The sequence below is a fragment of the Suricata suricatta genome, chromosome 1, assembly GCF_006229205.1.
Source record: "Suricata suricatta isolate VVHF042 chromosome 1, meerkat_22Aug2017_6uvM2_HiC, whole genome shotgun sequence".
NCBI lineage: Eukaryota > Metazoa > Chordata > Mammalia > Carnivora > Herpestidae > Suricata > Suricata suricatta.
The window spans coordinates 154,664,841-154,681,695 of NC_043700.1; the positions used below are offsets into that span (position 1 = coordinate 154,664,841).

Here is a 16,855-nt window from a genome sequence, read left to right on the forward strand (position 1 = left end):
CGGACAGTGTGACCACAGTGCAATGTTTCCGCTTCTCTGAGGCCTACTCTCCTCCTCTGTGAAGCAGACAGAAACGACCCCTGCCTGTCACTCAGGCTGCAGAGCAGCTGCAGGGGACACATGGGGAAGCACCGCGCGACATCCGGGCAATGGGGACAGAAGGCTTCAGGGAGCCAAAAAGTGGCCCAGTGACCCTCGGGCCGAAGGTAGAGGAGTGGCACCTGGCTAACATGATGCTGGATGAGAAGTGACAGAACCTGGAAATAAGAGGACTGTAGCAGCGTAGGCCAGGACGACTCAGGACCTCCATCAGCAAGGCTGTGGCGGAGGCACCACAAAAGAGGCGAGCAAAGGCGTCCTCGGGGGACAGGCTGCGCTGATGGACCAAGGCCCAAGGCCAGGGGAGCCAAGGGGGCGGGGTGACAGCAGGTATGTGGGAAACTCTGACCCCCAGGAAGAAAAGCTAGCAAACAGGGCTTACTTTGGTGAGAAGGTAGAATGCTTCTAAACAAACTTCACCCACACAGTAAAAAAACAGCTGACTTTGGGAGGAAAACACGGAATGAAATACTTAATCCTACAAACTCTGTATCTATTCTAAAAGCATCTGGCAAATAACTTCTGCATACAATTACACTAATGCCATTTAGTAGCACACTGTATTTGAATTTCACCGTAACATTACCACTTACAAACTTTCATGGGTTGGGATTTTATGTGCAGGTTACAAAAATGCAAAAATTCACAAATGAGGACACCCCAGAGAACGTCCCCTGTGGTCTCACGGGTGCACCAGAATTCACCAGCAGGTAAGCCTCTGGTGCAGACCCTGCAGGGCCAAAGCATGTAAAAAGTGAAAAAGATCAGCATGGTGGTAAGGAAAAAAAGGAGTCACCTGTCGCTGAATTCTCTGCTTTGAAACACAATCAATCAACAAAGCCCCGTCACCTGAATCCACCAAACACACAGACCTAGCAGAAGACACAACACCGTTCTGAAATAAAACGCAACCATATGGGCCGTGGATTGCGTGTGAATGAATACGATGCCAACAGGCACCTCAGCATCCACTAGCTATGGAGACGAGGCGGAAACACTGAGCCTCCATCTCGCTCCAGTAGACCGGCTGTACACACTTAGACCGGCCTCACCATGTGACCACCAAGATGCTCACTTTTCAAAATGACAGCTGGAAATCAGGTTTGAATAACAACGCTCACTGCAATTAGCTTAGGTTTGAAATTCAAATGATTTCCAAATACAGTACAAGGAAGTGAAACTGGATCCAATCTGTAGTTTACTCCAATAACTCAATGGGCGAAGGTTTGTTGTTTCATGAGAATGAGAAGCTTTTCCAAGTCTATCTAAAAGACATTTAGGGAAGTGCCTATTACATGCCCATTTATAAGTTACTTCCAAGCCCATCGCAAGAGGTATTCATGATTTGGCACCACAGCTTTATGCTAACAAACTACATCTTTGCCCAGAATCAGGGTTAGTGTAGAAAGCGCACACGTAGAAAGAAATTCTAACTAGCACCCTGGGAGTAACTTACTCAACTTCTTTTCTTGCAGCATGTAAAAACAAACCTCAAAAGGCAATTAAAAAAGGGGGGGAGGTGAGGGAGGGAGGAGAGGCAAACATCTGGAGAAGCTCCAGAGAACTCACCCGTGCAAAGTCAAACGCATATCTGTAAATAAGTTTAAAGTTTGTAGAATCATTTAATAATGATCTTAAGTAATCCAAGGCATTTCTGAGTTTTTCTGTTGTATCACATCTAGAAAAACAGAATAAAGGCAAATTATAACCTGAGTTTTCTTCTTAACTGGGGCAGTAATATGAAATATAGTACCAAAAGACAATAAAAACGCTGGAGTTGGACCACATGATGATCTACTTTTCCCTACGTTTTTGATTTCTTAAAATTTCAAATGTACAGAAAAATGGAAAGACTAGTGAACAAGCTCCCGTATACCCACCCCCTCCACTCATAATTATCACACAGTCACGTGTGCTCTCACATCCGTGCACTTTTTCTGTACCATTCGAAAGTAACTAACATAGTGACACTTCACTCCGAAGCCCTCAAATACCATCGTCACTCTTCATATTCTATCAGTGTCGACTTTCTTAGCGAATATACAACCCATACACAAAGTTCCCCAACGTTCCCTGGATTTTCTCCATACATGCTTTTTCTTGATCCAGGATCCGATCAAGGCTCATGCATTGCTCTTTGTTGTCATATATCCTTAGAAGGTGTCTCACTTTTCTTCTTTCTTGACAATGCCATTTTTGTAGAACCTCAGTTTGTCAGAGAATTTCCCTGTGGTTATACTTAAGCTAAAGACTTATGACAACATGGTTTGGGGGCCCTTCCTTCTCAGTGCACCCCATGAGAGGACTCATGATGTCAGTCTGTCCCATTAGGAGTCACGGTAAAGGGATTCATTCAGTTCAGGTAACATCCCCCACACTCTCCACGTATTTTCCCTCCTCTAGAACAGTATGTAATCTATCGGATGGTACCCTGTTCCTGAACCTTCCATCCGGTGGTTTTAGCCTCCACTGGTGGGATACCAGCTGGATCGGCTTTACATTTGAAGATACAAAACAGTGATTTTTTTCTGACACTCACCCTTACCGGCTGATGTTATTCTACAAAGAAGAGTTCTACTCACCACCCTTCTTATTTTCTGGACTTAAGGATTTTTGCTTTTTATTCAGTGTTATCATCTTTTACTGCCTTTACTCTGTTTGGTGCACAAACTGTCCTCATTTGGGCAGTGGCCCATTCAAGCTGGTGCCAGTGTCCTTCTGACATGTCCCCTTGGTCCTTGATTCTGGCACAAGGTATTCCAGCTCACCTTGTACTTTCTCTACTCTCAGACTTGAAATCAGCTATATCTCCAGGGAGCTTTGGTGAGGAAAACCTATTTTTACAGATATGGGGACACACTGTTTATTTTTCCTAAGGAAGCAGACTGATTGGCTAATTTTACAAACTAATTTTCTGTTCCTAATATGTACCCCTTAAAAATGAGAACCAAGAATCATCATTTCCATCAGCAAAATCAAAGCATTTCAATGCTGGCTGTGGGTCCTTGTATGCCTCTGTAGAGCTTTCACCTACTACTAAGTATAAATAACACACATTAAAAGTATTATCAATGTTAAACAGTTTATATATTTTATAAACTAAAATATGGTTCATACTAGAGCACACTAATCTATTTTTAGCAATAAATTTGTGAAGGTTTTGTAGCTAACTACAAAACAGTCCTGCATAATCTGCTGAGATAATAAAATACCTAAAAGTCAAAAATTAGGGTAAATGTTTCACTCCTAAGAATCTATAACAATTTAGAATGTCCTTTATTTCTTCCTGATGATTGAAAACTAAAAAAGATACCAATTAGACTGTTTTAGAAGTCAGAAAAGGCTTCTTGAAGGGACTGAGATAATAGCTGATGAGTGAGAGCAGAAACTAGATAGTTCTGGAGAGGCGGGTTTTCCAGAAAAAAGGAAGGGCATGCGCAAAGGCCCACTGGCAGAAGGGAGCATGCCAAGTTCAAAGACTAAGGAAACTCATTGTGCCCAAACAGAGTAGAGTAAGAGGGGAAGTGGTTCCAAGATAAGGCTGAAAGGGAGGTGAGGCCAGGCCATAAACAGTTTTGTGGTCCCCACTGTTTTGTTTTGTTTTTAACTGAATCCTAGAAACAATGGAAACCATCCCCTACCATGGGAGAGACCACAATCAGGCTTACATCTTGAAAAATTCACTCTGGATCCCTGTGGAGAAAGACTGGGGAAGGAAAAAAAGATGCCAGTAGCCTAGGCAGAGATCTGTTGCCAACCCCCAGTGAGGGCTGGTAGAGGCCAACAGGGCACACAGGAAAGCAGGAAGTTGGAGTCTACAAGGCAAGAAGGGAGCAGGGCCTACTCTACATTGGGGACTCTGATTTTGTACTGTATACATAAAAAATCATATTTTATTAATAATATGGGAGAGGGTCAAAGAGGAGAGTAACCGGCTAGCCACAAAACATTTAAGGCCTAGGTCTCTGCTCTTCACTAGAAAGGACGGTTAAGGACCAAGGTCACAGGAAATTGGGTATCTTTTGGCAGGTGGTTTAGGTTAGTCCTGCCCAATGGGAGGAAGAAGAATGGATGTCTGTTTCAACAGATTCAAGGGCAGAGGCCACTCATTTAGACAACTGCTACACAGCTAAAAGAAAATAAAGCAGCCGTGAGTCTTTGGGTAGAACTCAAGGCAAAATGTGAAGTTCAGTAGCATGTCTGGGAGTCTAGCGGCCACCCTGGCAAAAGATGTCCCTTGAAAGATGTTTGTTTTCATTTGTCTTAAGACGCTCAGAGAACCTATCTGAAGTGTAATGCATAAAATGCCCAATAAAATTCTCACTTCACGTATGTAGTACAGACAGTTACGCAGGTGAGAGCAATATACCGCCAATAAAGAGTTTAATCCGCTTTAAACGGGCCCTGCCCCACAGAGCCCCTGGAGTGACCCCCAGCAGGGAACAGCTGGCTGAGCCACCCTGTCTGAACTACAGGTTGCCATCTAGTGGCCACTCGAAGCCGAAGCCCAGCAATCTGAGCCTTCAGCCCCATCTTCAGCCCATTCCCCCCACTTTCCGGCGTATCACGAGTTAAGAAAGCTCGAATTAGTCTCAGAGTGACACAGCGCCACACCGCTCAGGAGCACTATTTTCCAAAACAAAACGTGCCCATACTGTGGGACCATTTCTTCCGTGACTTTTGCTCCTGTAACAGATTCAGAAGCACCAGAAATCGGGACAAGAAGCCTCAAAGGTTAAAACCAAAAGGAGTTCTCCATTTCCCGGAGAAAGGCCTTCACCCCTTCTCTTAGCTAAAGTATTTTTCCAGCCCATCCTCAGTTCTATGCAAATTTAGCTACACCTCTAACACACTTTTGTTTAGCTTAAACAGCTCCATAAGCTTAACTGATTAGAAGTAACCTTGAACCCACATGTTGGAACAAGGAGATAAAACAGAGTCCACTGAAAGGAGCCGTGCCCTGTCCTGAGAATGAGTTACAGAACTTAGGAAGCACCCACCCCAACCCCTGTGGGGCCGAGCACACAGCTCCCCTCCACAGTGTCCAGACTCATGCTCCCCCCACCCCCCGCCCCCCAGCATCCAGGAGGCCGAGTTCCGAGAGCCCAGGTGGGAGCCACAGAGCATGGATCGCTTCCCCTTCCTGGTTTTGGAGGCGCTTCCAGAGACACCCAGGAAGTAGCAGAACACAGTCTCCACTCCTGCTCTACCATAACCGTCTTTTCACACTTAGCATTTGAACCAAATATACTAACATAAACACAGGTATTGTCACATACACTTTAATTCCAGGTTGAGCTCAAAACACTTCACTGGACAAGTTTCATAAAACCAAAAGAGAGCAAAAAAGGAAAAAAAATCCAAACTAGAAGACAGAATAGGTAACTAAGAAGATAGACTGCTTTCTCTCTTTAGGGTTTATTAGCCTCTGAGTATTCTAATTTACTAGGCGTGGATACCTTACAAATACAGTACTTATTTAATCAATTTAAAAAGCATAGAGAACCCATCGAAAATATCCAGAGAGTGGCTGCAGGGGTCCTCTGTGAACTAGCTCAGGACAAGGAGGCCGCAGAAGCCACTGAGGCGGAGCGGGCCACGGCGCCGACGGAGTTACTTCACTCTCGGAACGAAGGCGTGGCAACATATGCAGCTGCCTGCCGTCTTGTTCCGGATGTCTGAGGACAAGCCCCAGGATTATAAGAAACGGCTTTCAGCTGAGGTGACCAGTTCTCTCTTCAGAACGGAGCCAATGGCTTGGAATGAGACTGCTGACCTTGGACTTGATATTGGTGCCCAGGGAGAGCCCCTTGGATATCGTCAGGATGATCCCAGCTACCGTTCCTTTCACTCTGGTGGATATGGCCAGGATGCCTTGGGTATGGACCCCATGATGGAGCATGAGATGGGTGGTCACCACCCTGGTGCTGACTATCCAGTTGATGGGCTGCCGGATCTGGGGCATGCCCAGGACCTCATGGATGGGCTGCCTCCAGGCTGGCCTGGTTTGATACTGACCTGTAAATCATCCTTTAGGAGTAACAATACAAATGGATTTTGGGAGTGACTCAAGAATTGAAGAATGCACAAGAATGGATCACAGGATATGGAATTTATCAAACTCTAGCCTTGCTTGTTAAATTTTTTTTAAATATCTGTAATGGTACTGACTTTGCTTGCTTTAAAGTAGCTCTTTAATTTTTTTTGCAGTAACTGTTAGTTTTTTAAGTCTCTCGTAGTGTTAAGTTATAGTGAATACTGCTACAGCAATTTCTAATTTTTAAGAATTGAGTAATAGTGTAGAACACTAATTCATAATCACTCTAATTGTAATCTGAATAAAGTGTAACATTGTGTAGCCTTTTTGTATAAAATAGACAAACAGAAATGGTCCAATTAGTTTCCTTTTTAATATGCTAAAATAAGCAGGTGGATCTATTTCATGTTTTTGATCAAAAACTTTATTTGGGATATGTATGGGTAGGGTAAATCAGTAAGAGGTGTTATTTGGAACCTTGTTTTGGACAGTTTACCATTTGCCTTTTATCCCAAAGTTGTTGTAAACCTGCTGTGATACGATGCTTCAAGAGAAACTGCGGTTATAAAAATGGTTCAGAATTAAACTTTTAATTCATTAAAAATAAATAAATTAATTAAATAAAATAAAAAGCATAGAGAAGCAGCCTTATTATTTTGGGATCTTTTGCCTGAACTTTGCTTCCATGCCCCTGCCCCATATGGACTGTCTCGTTCATGGATTTTGTTTCCCTGGGATGCAGAATACTCCACTGGGCACGTCACTGCCATCCAAATACTTGCTAAATTAATGAATCTAGGTAGGTTAAGGGAATGGAGGTTCTTGAAACTTGAAATTGGACTACTCGCAACTATATAGAACCTTAAAGGTTATTCTGAGGAATGATCTCTTCCTCACTGATGAGGAAACATTCTCAGAGTTTCATGTCACACAAAAAGAAAGCAGAATCCTCAATGCCCTTAAAACGGACCCGGCTTGCCACTTTGCCTTGAACTGCAAGGACCAAGTGGCAGTGTCCTAGGGGGACCCATCTGCCCCCAAGTGTGTCACACCGAGTGGTAAGCAGAGTTCCCAACGAAGAACCCACGGGGTCCCTGCAATCCCTCTCTGCCCTCCCCTACACAGAGCACTGCAAGGAAATCTGCGTTCTTCCCGGTGGTGTGGCCCTCAACACACACAGGAAAGGCCTGGCATTTTGTAATGTACTTTTTTGTAAAGGCAAGTGTAAAAAATAATCTAGAATTACATAAAAATGGGTATCATAGCTTCTTAAGACAAATGAAAATGTGCCTGAAAAATATTCATGGTGCCTCCCCTGAAGGCTTGAAGTAAAATCTTGCTATGACCATGCAGTCATCATTACACGGACCCCCATAAAAAAGAGCAGCCATTATGTGCTGTATTCAGAAGGCAGCAAAGAAAGGCAGGGGGGAAAACAGTGAAAGTCAGTAGACTTAAATTGTTAAGGAGATGTTTCCAACATGACAAACACAATTTTTAAAGAGATTTCAGGGGCGCCTGGGTGGGTCAGTTGGTTGAGTGTCTGACTTCGGCTCAGGTCATGATCTCATGGTTCGTGGGTTCCAGCCCCACATCAGGCTCTGTGCTGACAGCTAGCTCAGAGTCTGGAGCCTGCTTCAGATTCTGTGTCTCCCTCTCTCTCTGACCCTCCCCTGCTCACGCTGTTTCTGTCTCTCAAAAATAAATAAAAAACAGAAAAAATTAAAAAAAAAAAAAAAGAGATTTCAGGGGACTTAATCCTAAAGGCATGCTGACAGGAAAGTGTATTTATAAAAGGGTGACTTGGCTTTTATCTAAAACTCATTTGCCATCAGATACTAGTTGTTAAAGGAAGAATGTGACTTAAGCAGAAGTCTTACGGCACCTGGGTGGCTCAGTTAAGCATCCAACTCTAAATTTGGCTCAGGTCATGACCTCCGGTTAAGATCAAGCCCCATGTCTGGCTCCATGCTGAATATGGAGCCTGCTTGGGATTCTCTGTCTCCCTCTCTCTCTACTCCTCCCCCGCTCACTTGCAGTGCTTGCTCTCTCTCTCTCTCACAAGATAAACTTTTTTTAAAAAACTTAAAAAAAAATAATCAGAAGTCTTGGGTTTTCCTCCCCTTTCTGCCACTTAACTTTAACACAACATGTATCCCTTCTAAGCCTCAGTTTCCTCATTTGTAAAATGCACATGAGAAAGCCTGATCAGTCTTCCTCACAAGGCAGCTGTGAGGCTCAAATGGCAGAGCGGCAAAAAGGCTTATGAACTACTAAACCGTGGTGCAAATAAAGCACTATTATCAATAACAAATGGATTATGATTTTGGCAAATTCCAAAATTATTTAGATGGAATCATAAAGCCATTTCCAGTCCAATTTCAATCCAGTAAATGTCAAAGACTATTATTCTGAGTTAAAGTGAAAAAAAAAAGTCATTCCCTGGGTCAAAGTTACTATGTTAATTATCTGCCCCTCCCCTTCAGGTACCACTGAAATATTTATTCATCCATCTCAACTGTATCTTCAATGCAGAATACAGAGTAACAACTGCTGACCTGAATGAAACTCATTGTGTGTACACACACACACACACACACAACACATAAAACCACTGTTTTTTTCTTATTCTGGGTAACACAGATAGAATCTTTATTATTATTTTTAGTCATTGGGGTAATAAAGTTCCCATTTTGCCCAAAGCCAAAATCAGAATATATAGGATACCAAATATTTTCATTTGTAAGTTAAACTTTAATCAACTTTTTTTCCCTAACTGCAAACCAGATGCTAATACGCCTTTGCTTTTTAAGCTCTAAGCCTATGCTAACAGGACAGTCACTAGACACACATGGCCATCAAGCACTTGAAATGCAGTTCATGCAAATTGAGAGGGATCATAAATGTAAAATATACACCAGATTTTGAAGGCTTAATACGAAAAAAAAGAATGCACAACAGCTCATTAATTTTTAAAATATTGATTAAGTTAGAATGATAATATTTTGGCTATCTGGTATTAAAGAAAATATATTAAAACAAATTTTACCTGATTCTTTTAACTTTTTTTTTTAATGTGACCACTAGAAAACTTAAAACTACGTATGTGGCTCACATCTATGAGAAGAGGCTGGTCTATTTTCTATTGGGAAGTTCTGCTCTAGAAGAATACTAAATAATATACATTACACAAAAATTGTAATTGCTAAAATTCATGCATAATGTCTTCTCTTCACCATAAAAATGGGATTTGGTCTTTATACCTATCGCCACAGGTGTCGTGTGCCCAGATCACCTGGCTCTCCTCCCGTCACCCGACCCAGGCCCGTGACCTGCCAGGGAGGCGGCGCCAACTGAGGAGTGCGAGAACGCCACCCCCACCTCCCCACCAGGGCGGCCGCAGGACTTACTGTAGAGACGTCATTCCTTTTAACCATTCCTGTAGAGTGAAATAACCCATGTTTTGTGCATCCAATTTCCAAGCTAGGACAAGCATAACTACCTGTATAAAAACAAACAAACAGACCAATCAAATCTAAACGGCAGATCTCCGTAATTAAACATATTAACAACTTCGAAACGCTTCTGTTTGCGGCAGTTTAGTCACTGAAATACGAACAGGGTGACTCCAAAAATGAATTCTAGTTTGGGAAACATCCGAAAGTTAGGTAATTCATCTCCTGACAAGGGCTTGGAGAGACATGAACCCTTATGATGCAGGATGGTGGAAGTGTAAAGCCACTAGCCACTGCAGTAGGCAATTCTGCAATATTTATCAAAACTGAACCCAGTTTTTGACTCAGCAATTCCATGTAAGGAAGTTATCTCATAACTTATATCTGCACATGAACACAGAGATGTATATTCAACAATATTTTCTGCAGAATTATTTACAGTAGCAAAAGACTGAGAACAACCAAACACCTATTAAGAAGGGACTAAGTACATAAGTCCTTGCTGAGTACTTTCCATACAGAGGAAAACCATGCCACCATTAAGACAAACGAAGCAGAATTATCAGTACAAATAAGGAGCAATCTCCAAGACTTAATGACAAGAGCAAGCTGTAGGACAGAGGGCTAAAGAATAAAAAGTTGGGTGGTGAGTCATATACAATAATGGAGTTGTGCCACAAATGCATTAGTGTTTGTGAACTGAACTATACACACTGGAGGAAAATTACTTTCAAGGGGCCCGACACTCCACTTAAATAGCGCTGTGCCTGGGGTGAGCCCAGGATGAGTGACAGGGCCCAATCTCTTCTCAGCGGGGCGCTACTCTTGCTTTCAGTGAATCTTCAGAAACTGTAGGCATCAGGAACTGTGACAACTCTAGTTTATGGCACTGCTTGTCACGTTAGCTGCTTTAGAGAAAAGATGACGCCGAGATACTGATGGTGAGTTTAATAAATACCTGAAGGTGTAAAGACAAAATTACATTTCAAAAGCACATCCAGCTTCAAACCACCCAGGGCTCCGCAGAGGGACAGAGCTGAGGCCGTCCATCCACAAAGAGGGTAAAGAAGAGGGACAGGGATTTCCAAGGACCATCCTGCCACTCCGTGGGACTGGCTATCTCTGAACACTGTCCATTCCTAAGGGACACCCAAGTCCTGAACTGAACACATATACACTGCTAAATGACTACATCTCCATTTTTTTTTTTTTTAACAACAACAACAAAGCAATGTAAGCAAACAGATTTTCTGCAAAAACTGGCCAGGGACTATCATATTCCACATTTGGCAGCAAATGTGATTTCTTTACACAGGACCTGAAGGCTTCATTTCAACTGCTGGAGGAAAAGACCCAACCATTAACCTACCATCCACGTGCCCCACTGGGTCAGATGGTGATGGTGGTAAAAGGATTCAGGAGGATAGAACATGAAAAAAGTAAGGCAAGCAGTCAATTAGGAATCACTCTAGATGATTTAATTGGCCTCTGAAAGCCACTACACACATTAAGTACTCCTGAACAATACTGCTTAGGAGGCTCAGAGAGTTGGTCCCTTTGCTTGCCAACAAGCTAGCTTGTAGACTACAAATGTCCTGCTTTCCTGCTTTGTCTAATTTATAACTGCAAGATTAATGAAAAGCTTTCTCTTGATGCTGACTCCATGGTTTTCCACCTTAGAAACCATTATCAGTGAGAACCCATTGAACCTTTCTTTAAGCCTTTTCATCAAATCTCAATGAAATCAGTACAAAGCAATTTTTAAAGTCACTAGGCTTTTTCGATTAAACAATCTAGATTACTAGATAGATTGCTAGTAAACCAATGTCTCTACATATTATGACATCACAAAATATCATCGCTTAATATGTTAAAAAAATTTTAACTTAAGAGACCCAAACTTCCCCCAAAGAGCTTACAATGTTCTTCCAAATATTCACACGTTAGTGGATTTCACCTCATCCCTCAGCTTTTCTTGGAATTCTGACTCCCACGTATCAATTTACCAAGGTGAAATAACCCACATTTTCAGTTGTTTTTATTTAAATGTACTTTGAAAGAGAGAAAGCGTGCGCACGCACACGTGGAAGGGGCAGAGAGGAAGACGGAGAGTCCCAAGCGGCCTCCGAATGGTCAGCACAGAGCTGGATGTGAGATCATGATGTGAGCTAAAATCAAGAGTCAGACACTCAACAGACGGAGCCACCCAGGCACCCCTAACCCATATTTTATAACACAAACTTGTTATGTTCTCAAACAAACATTCAATAGAAAGAGTTAAAGTTCCGCATAAACACTTGTTAAAGTAGAGAAATGGTTACGGCACAGAAGCACACACAAGTATGCATGAAATGTGACTAAAAAGTCAAAGCAGATATTCACAATGAGTTATTTCTTTACACAAAATGGACCTTTTCTTATGGTAGCAAATAAGGATGCTAATTACTTAAAAATAAAGGATTTTGCTGCTGCCTTAGTAAATGACAGTATATCTGAATTTTACAAACCTTCTTAAATTTCCTAGGCTATACGTATCAGTCAAGGGGAAGGTTTTAAGTACTTTAAGTATTTGAAAGTGCTTACTCAACAATGCGGACAAGCTTTTAAAAAACTATTTTACTTATGTTAATATTTCTGGAATTGGGATGCATTCAGAATGGACGCATATCAGAGTTTATTTAGCAGCATTTTTTTCTTAGTGATAATATACAACTTCTATTAGTGCAGCTCAGAACTGAAGTACAGTAATAAATACTTCAGAATAATATTCTGAATTCGGTTTCCTAGTCTTCATTGTGATTCAACATTTTAGGTCTACTCTTCCTAAGAAGAGAACTAAGGGACTTCACTGCTCTCCAAAAGGATAACAGCAGCTCTCTGTACGGAGAACTGTGCCTTTCTTCAGTTAGAATCGACACCAGCCCTCCCTCCGACCCGAAAGGAGAACAAATGTTTACACAGAGCCTCTCACACCTGCAGCCTGACCCTGGCCTCCCAATCTCCTCCCCTTCGGGCCCTGCTGCCCACCTCTGATCGTATGCTGATGACAGTCCCCTGGGCAGGACCTATGGGGTCTGGGGCACCTTGGTGGCTCGGTTGGTTGAGCATCCAACCTTGGCTCAGGTGATGGTCTACTGATTTGTGAGCTTGAGCCCCACATCAGGCTCGCTGCGGTCAGCCTATCAGCGCGGAGTTTGCTTCAGATGTCCTGTCCCCTTCTCTCTGCCCCTCCTCTTCTATGCTCTCCCAAAAATAGATAAAAATTTAAAAAGAGAGAGAGTGAGAGAGAACCTCTGGGTCTGCTCTCAGGCCCAACTCACTCTTGACCCTCTTATTATTCAGTCCAGAAAACACTCTGCCAACGTTGGCCCAGCTGCCATCAGGAAAACTCTTCATAAAGACTTACGTGTTCTTTTTTTTTTCATTTTTGTTTTAAATGTTTATTTTTGAAAGAGACAGAGACAAATCAAGCATGAGCAGGGGAGGGGCAGAGAAAGAGGGAGTCACAGAATCTGAAGACAGGCTCCAGGCTCTGAGCTGTCAGCACGGAGCCTAACGTGGGCTTGAACCCACAAACCACGAGATCATGACCTGAGCCAAAGTCAGACGTCCAACCGACTGAGCCGCCCAGGCGCTCCTCAAGTGTTCTTTTCTATGCCTATGAGTAGTCTACGGGCCAGATCAGGCAAAATACTACTGGCCCAGTTGTCCCCAAACCTTTATATCAAAATGAATAATTTATTAAAGTACATGACTAGATCACATTAAAATAAAAAATACCAGACAAAAATTCATGTAATGAGCAAATGGCTCTTTAGAAAATGTAAGGTGTTGGAGGGAGTTGGGAGAGGACAGAGGCATAGGAAGGTTAAGGGTAAGAAAAGGTTTAAGAAAAAAGTGTGATGTCTTTCAAGTTTAAAAAAATTTTTTAAGTTTATTTTTGAGAGAGAGACAGAGAGAGTGAGTGGGGGAGGGGCAGAGAGCGAGGGAAAGAGAGAATTCCAGTCAGGATCCTCACTGTCAGCATGGAGCTGATGCGGGGTTTTAAACTCACAAACTGTGAGATCATGACCTGAGCTGAAACCAAGAGTCGGACGCTCAACCAACTGACCCACCCAGGGGCCCCAGAAGTGTGAAGGCTTAATTTCTAGTTTTCTTTTATTTTTTTTTAATGTTTTATTTATTTTTGATAGAGAGAGAGAGAGCATGAGAGGGGGAGGGTCAGAGAGAGAAGGAGACACAGAACCAGAAGCAGACTCCAGGCTCTGAGCTACCTGTCAGCACAGAGCCTGACGCGGGGCTCGAACCCATGAATGTGAGATCTGACCTGAGCCCAAGTCGTAGGCTTAGCCGACTGAGCCACCCAGGCGCCCTGATTTCTAGTTTTAAGAGCAGGACATACATGCACGGGCACCATGCGTCTTCTAAGAGGGGTCGATACGAGGGGGTGATCTCTTGTGCTCTCTTCCCCAGCGTACATTCACTTACGACCTTAGACGTATTTGTTAAATTGGAGGGTAATGCAATATTAAACTGCACAGTTAGCAAGCCAGGGCACTTGTAGGAGCATGAGCATAATTTTTTTTTTAGTGTAAGAGAGATGATGTAGAAAACGGAAAACATATTCAACAATAACATGATATGAATGGGGAAAATAATTAAGCATATAAAATAACTTCTAATCAAAAGATTTTTAAAGGAAATACTTAGGGCCTCTATACTAAAGGGCAATCTCTGAGTTAAATTCAATCAGAAGTGAAAAGAACTATAAAAGATTCTTGATAATTATGATTTATTCAAGCCCCTATGAATAATTAATTACTCAAACACCTGGATAAACTCTACCTTGGGCTGGAACCACTACGAGGGGACAGAGGTACAGAGCAGACTGTGACCTGGCCCCACAGATCTCTCGCAGGCGGTACACATGCCCATTCCACTTTTTAAACATCTAGTTTAATTATTTTTTTTATCATACCTTTTAGATACAAGAAACAAACGAGGAAAAAATGACTGACTAGTTATACCATACCAATTAAAACAAATTTTGCTTAGAAATCAATTTAGAATTGGAACCTGTTTCTTAGATGGCCTCATAAACTAATGCACCATTACTTCTTTACTGTTGCTTTATTTGTCATGGGACAAAAGAGAATAAAAATAATCAGCTGATTTGCCCAACTTAATAGGTTAGACTTACATTTTCTGGTTCAACACCAATGTCTTCACAAAATTTCTCCATGCCTTCAGGACCTACAATATCATCAGTACCTGCGATGAAATGCAATCTTAGATAAGTTAATTCTGACCGTGTACACTATTATTACTGCAGTAATATTATACTGTTAAAATATTTATTATTAAAATAAACTAAAATCACATAGTACCAACAGGCCATAACTCCTTTCTGCAAAAAGAAACCACCAAGTATAAATTAAAAAATATTCTGAAATTTCAGTTACTTCTTTTCGGCTCTGCACAATCATCTGTCAATTTATTGCCATGCCTTTCAACCACGGACACAGGCTGCACATAATGTACGTCTAAAGATAAGGCCATTAGGTTTCTCCTCTTCTCCTGTTAGACCTATGAGTGCAAACATATGGTATCTGTCCTAATGGAGGACCAGGGGGAGGTGAAGGGGAAAAGAGAGTTGGGGAGATAGAAGGACGCAAAACTTGAGAGACTACTGAATGCTGAAAACGAACTGAGGGTTGAAGGCGGAGGGGGTGGGGGAAGGGAGGTGGTGGTGATGGAGGAGGGCACTTGTGGGGAAGAGCACTGGGTGTTGTTCTATGACAATAAACTAATAAAAAAAAGATAAGGCCATTTGAGTTCAACTCCTGCTCTTTAAAGCAGCTTACAGCTCTACCTTATTTTGGTAATAATTTTTGGAAACATAGCAGAGAACCACATAATGTTCTTTGAAAAATTAACTGGGCAATAACATAATTGTTCCTTTTACACAGAAAAAAAGCAAGTAGTCTCTCTGTTCTTGATAAGGCAATAAGGCCTCTTTCTTCCCACTCGGGCTTCAGCTGTTTCTTCCTGAAAGAATCGCCTGCATGTACCATCTCTACTTAATCTCCTGCTCATTCTTCAACCACTGCAATTTGGTTTCTGCTCCTCTCTCTCTACTCAAACTCTTCTTGCCAAGGTCCACCAATAACACCTTACCTGCCAAATCTAAGGGACAGGTGGTCTTTATTTCATCTGACCCTTCTGTGGTATCTGAAACTTTGAAGCAGTTCTTCACAAAATTTGCCTCCTCCTGCAACTTCCGGAAGTACCCTCCCCCTCTGGTTTTCCTCCTACTTCTCCTCTCTTCTGGCTTCTTACTGTGTTCCTCTGCTTCTCCCAGCTTGTTACATTTCACATGCAGAGTTTCATCTTTAACCCCCTTCTAGTCCATTCTATACCTTCGCCCAAGCTTCGACCATGCTCGAGTTTACAGGCCCACACCTTCCCCTTAGTTTTGTACCGTCTACCACATCAGCACCCAGCTACCGCACCTCCAGTTTCACTGCCACACCTAAACTCAGCTTCTGCCCCCAGCCTCCTCCTGCATTTCACACTTTCAGCCGTCAGCTCTCTGAGAAGGATCATCTCCCCACACCAAGCCTGCTTACCCTCCTGTACTGTCTCACTGGTGGCACCAGCAGAAACAGAGTCCCTCTGGACTCTTCTGTCCTCCTACCCTCTCCGCATCCAGTCAATTGCCAAGTGTACTGCCAGCTTTTCCTTCCAAACACTTAACTGTACCTCCCTGTCCTGGCCGACTCAGGCCTCACTGTCTCGCTCAGAGTACCCCCACAGCCTCCTCAGCATCTCCCTAACTCCACAGCCCTGTATCCTCCGGCCCCTGCTGCACACAGCTGCCTAAAGGAGCCGTCCCAAACACAGGTCCCACACTGGCTTATAATCCTTCAATGGCTCCCCACCACCTGAAGATAAAGTCCAAAGTCTCAACCTTATCAAATAAGGTTCTCACTGATCTAGGGCCTCTTCTCTTCAGCCTATCTTTCCACCTTTTAAATCAAGTTTCTTGAAAATCAATCAATCAATATTATTAAATGAATAAAAGCTGAGACCCAGAAGTACTTACCTATGGTTTGCTCTGCACACAGGTCCTGACACACACCCAACCGGAGCCTGTTCTTTGTGGCCTCAGCCCTTCTTCAAGACTCTTCCTCCCCCATGTTATCTGGCCAACTCATTCAGCCTTTAAGTGGAAACCAGATAGGAGCCCCCCCGCCCCTCACTG

General features: G+C 42.7%; 1 protein-coding gene across 16 annotated transcripts in view; it reads right to left on the reverse strand.

Moving 5' to 3' along the window:
- The window catches only part of DCUN1D4 (defective in cullin neddylation 1 domain containing 4), a 133,504-nt gene that overhangs the window by 64,941 nt on the left and 51,708 nt on the right, over nucleotides 1-16,855 (reverse strand). For 15 of the 16 annotated variants that reach the window (XR_003911483.1, XR_003911480.1, XR_003911482.1 and 12 more), the window contains 3 exons: nucleotides 14,792-14,862; nucleotides 9,547-9,638; nucleotides 1,669-1,777 (listed from right to left, as the gene is read on the reverse strand). Coding sequence is in view for 10 of the 16 variants with exons in the window: in XM_029945882.1 (XP_029801742.1) it covers nucleotides 1,669-1,777; nucleotides 9,547-9,638; nucleotides 14,792-14,862 (272 nt within the window). In the remaining 6 variants the exon portion in view is untranslated. Of the gene's footprint in view, nucleotides 1-1,668; nucleotides 1,778-9,546; nucleotides 9,639-14,791; nucleotides 14,863-16,696; nucleotides 16,820-16,855 lie in introns of those variants that run through there. The other variant, XM_029945925.1, reaches the window with a different exon arrangement.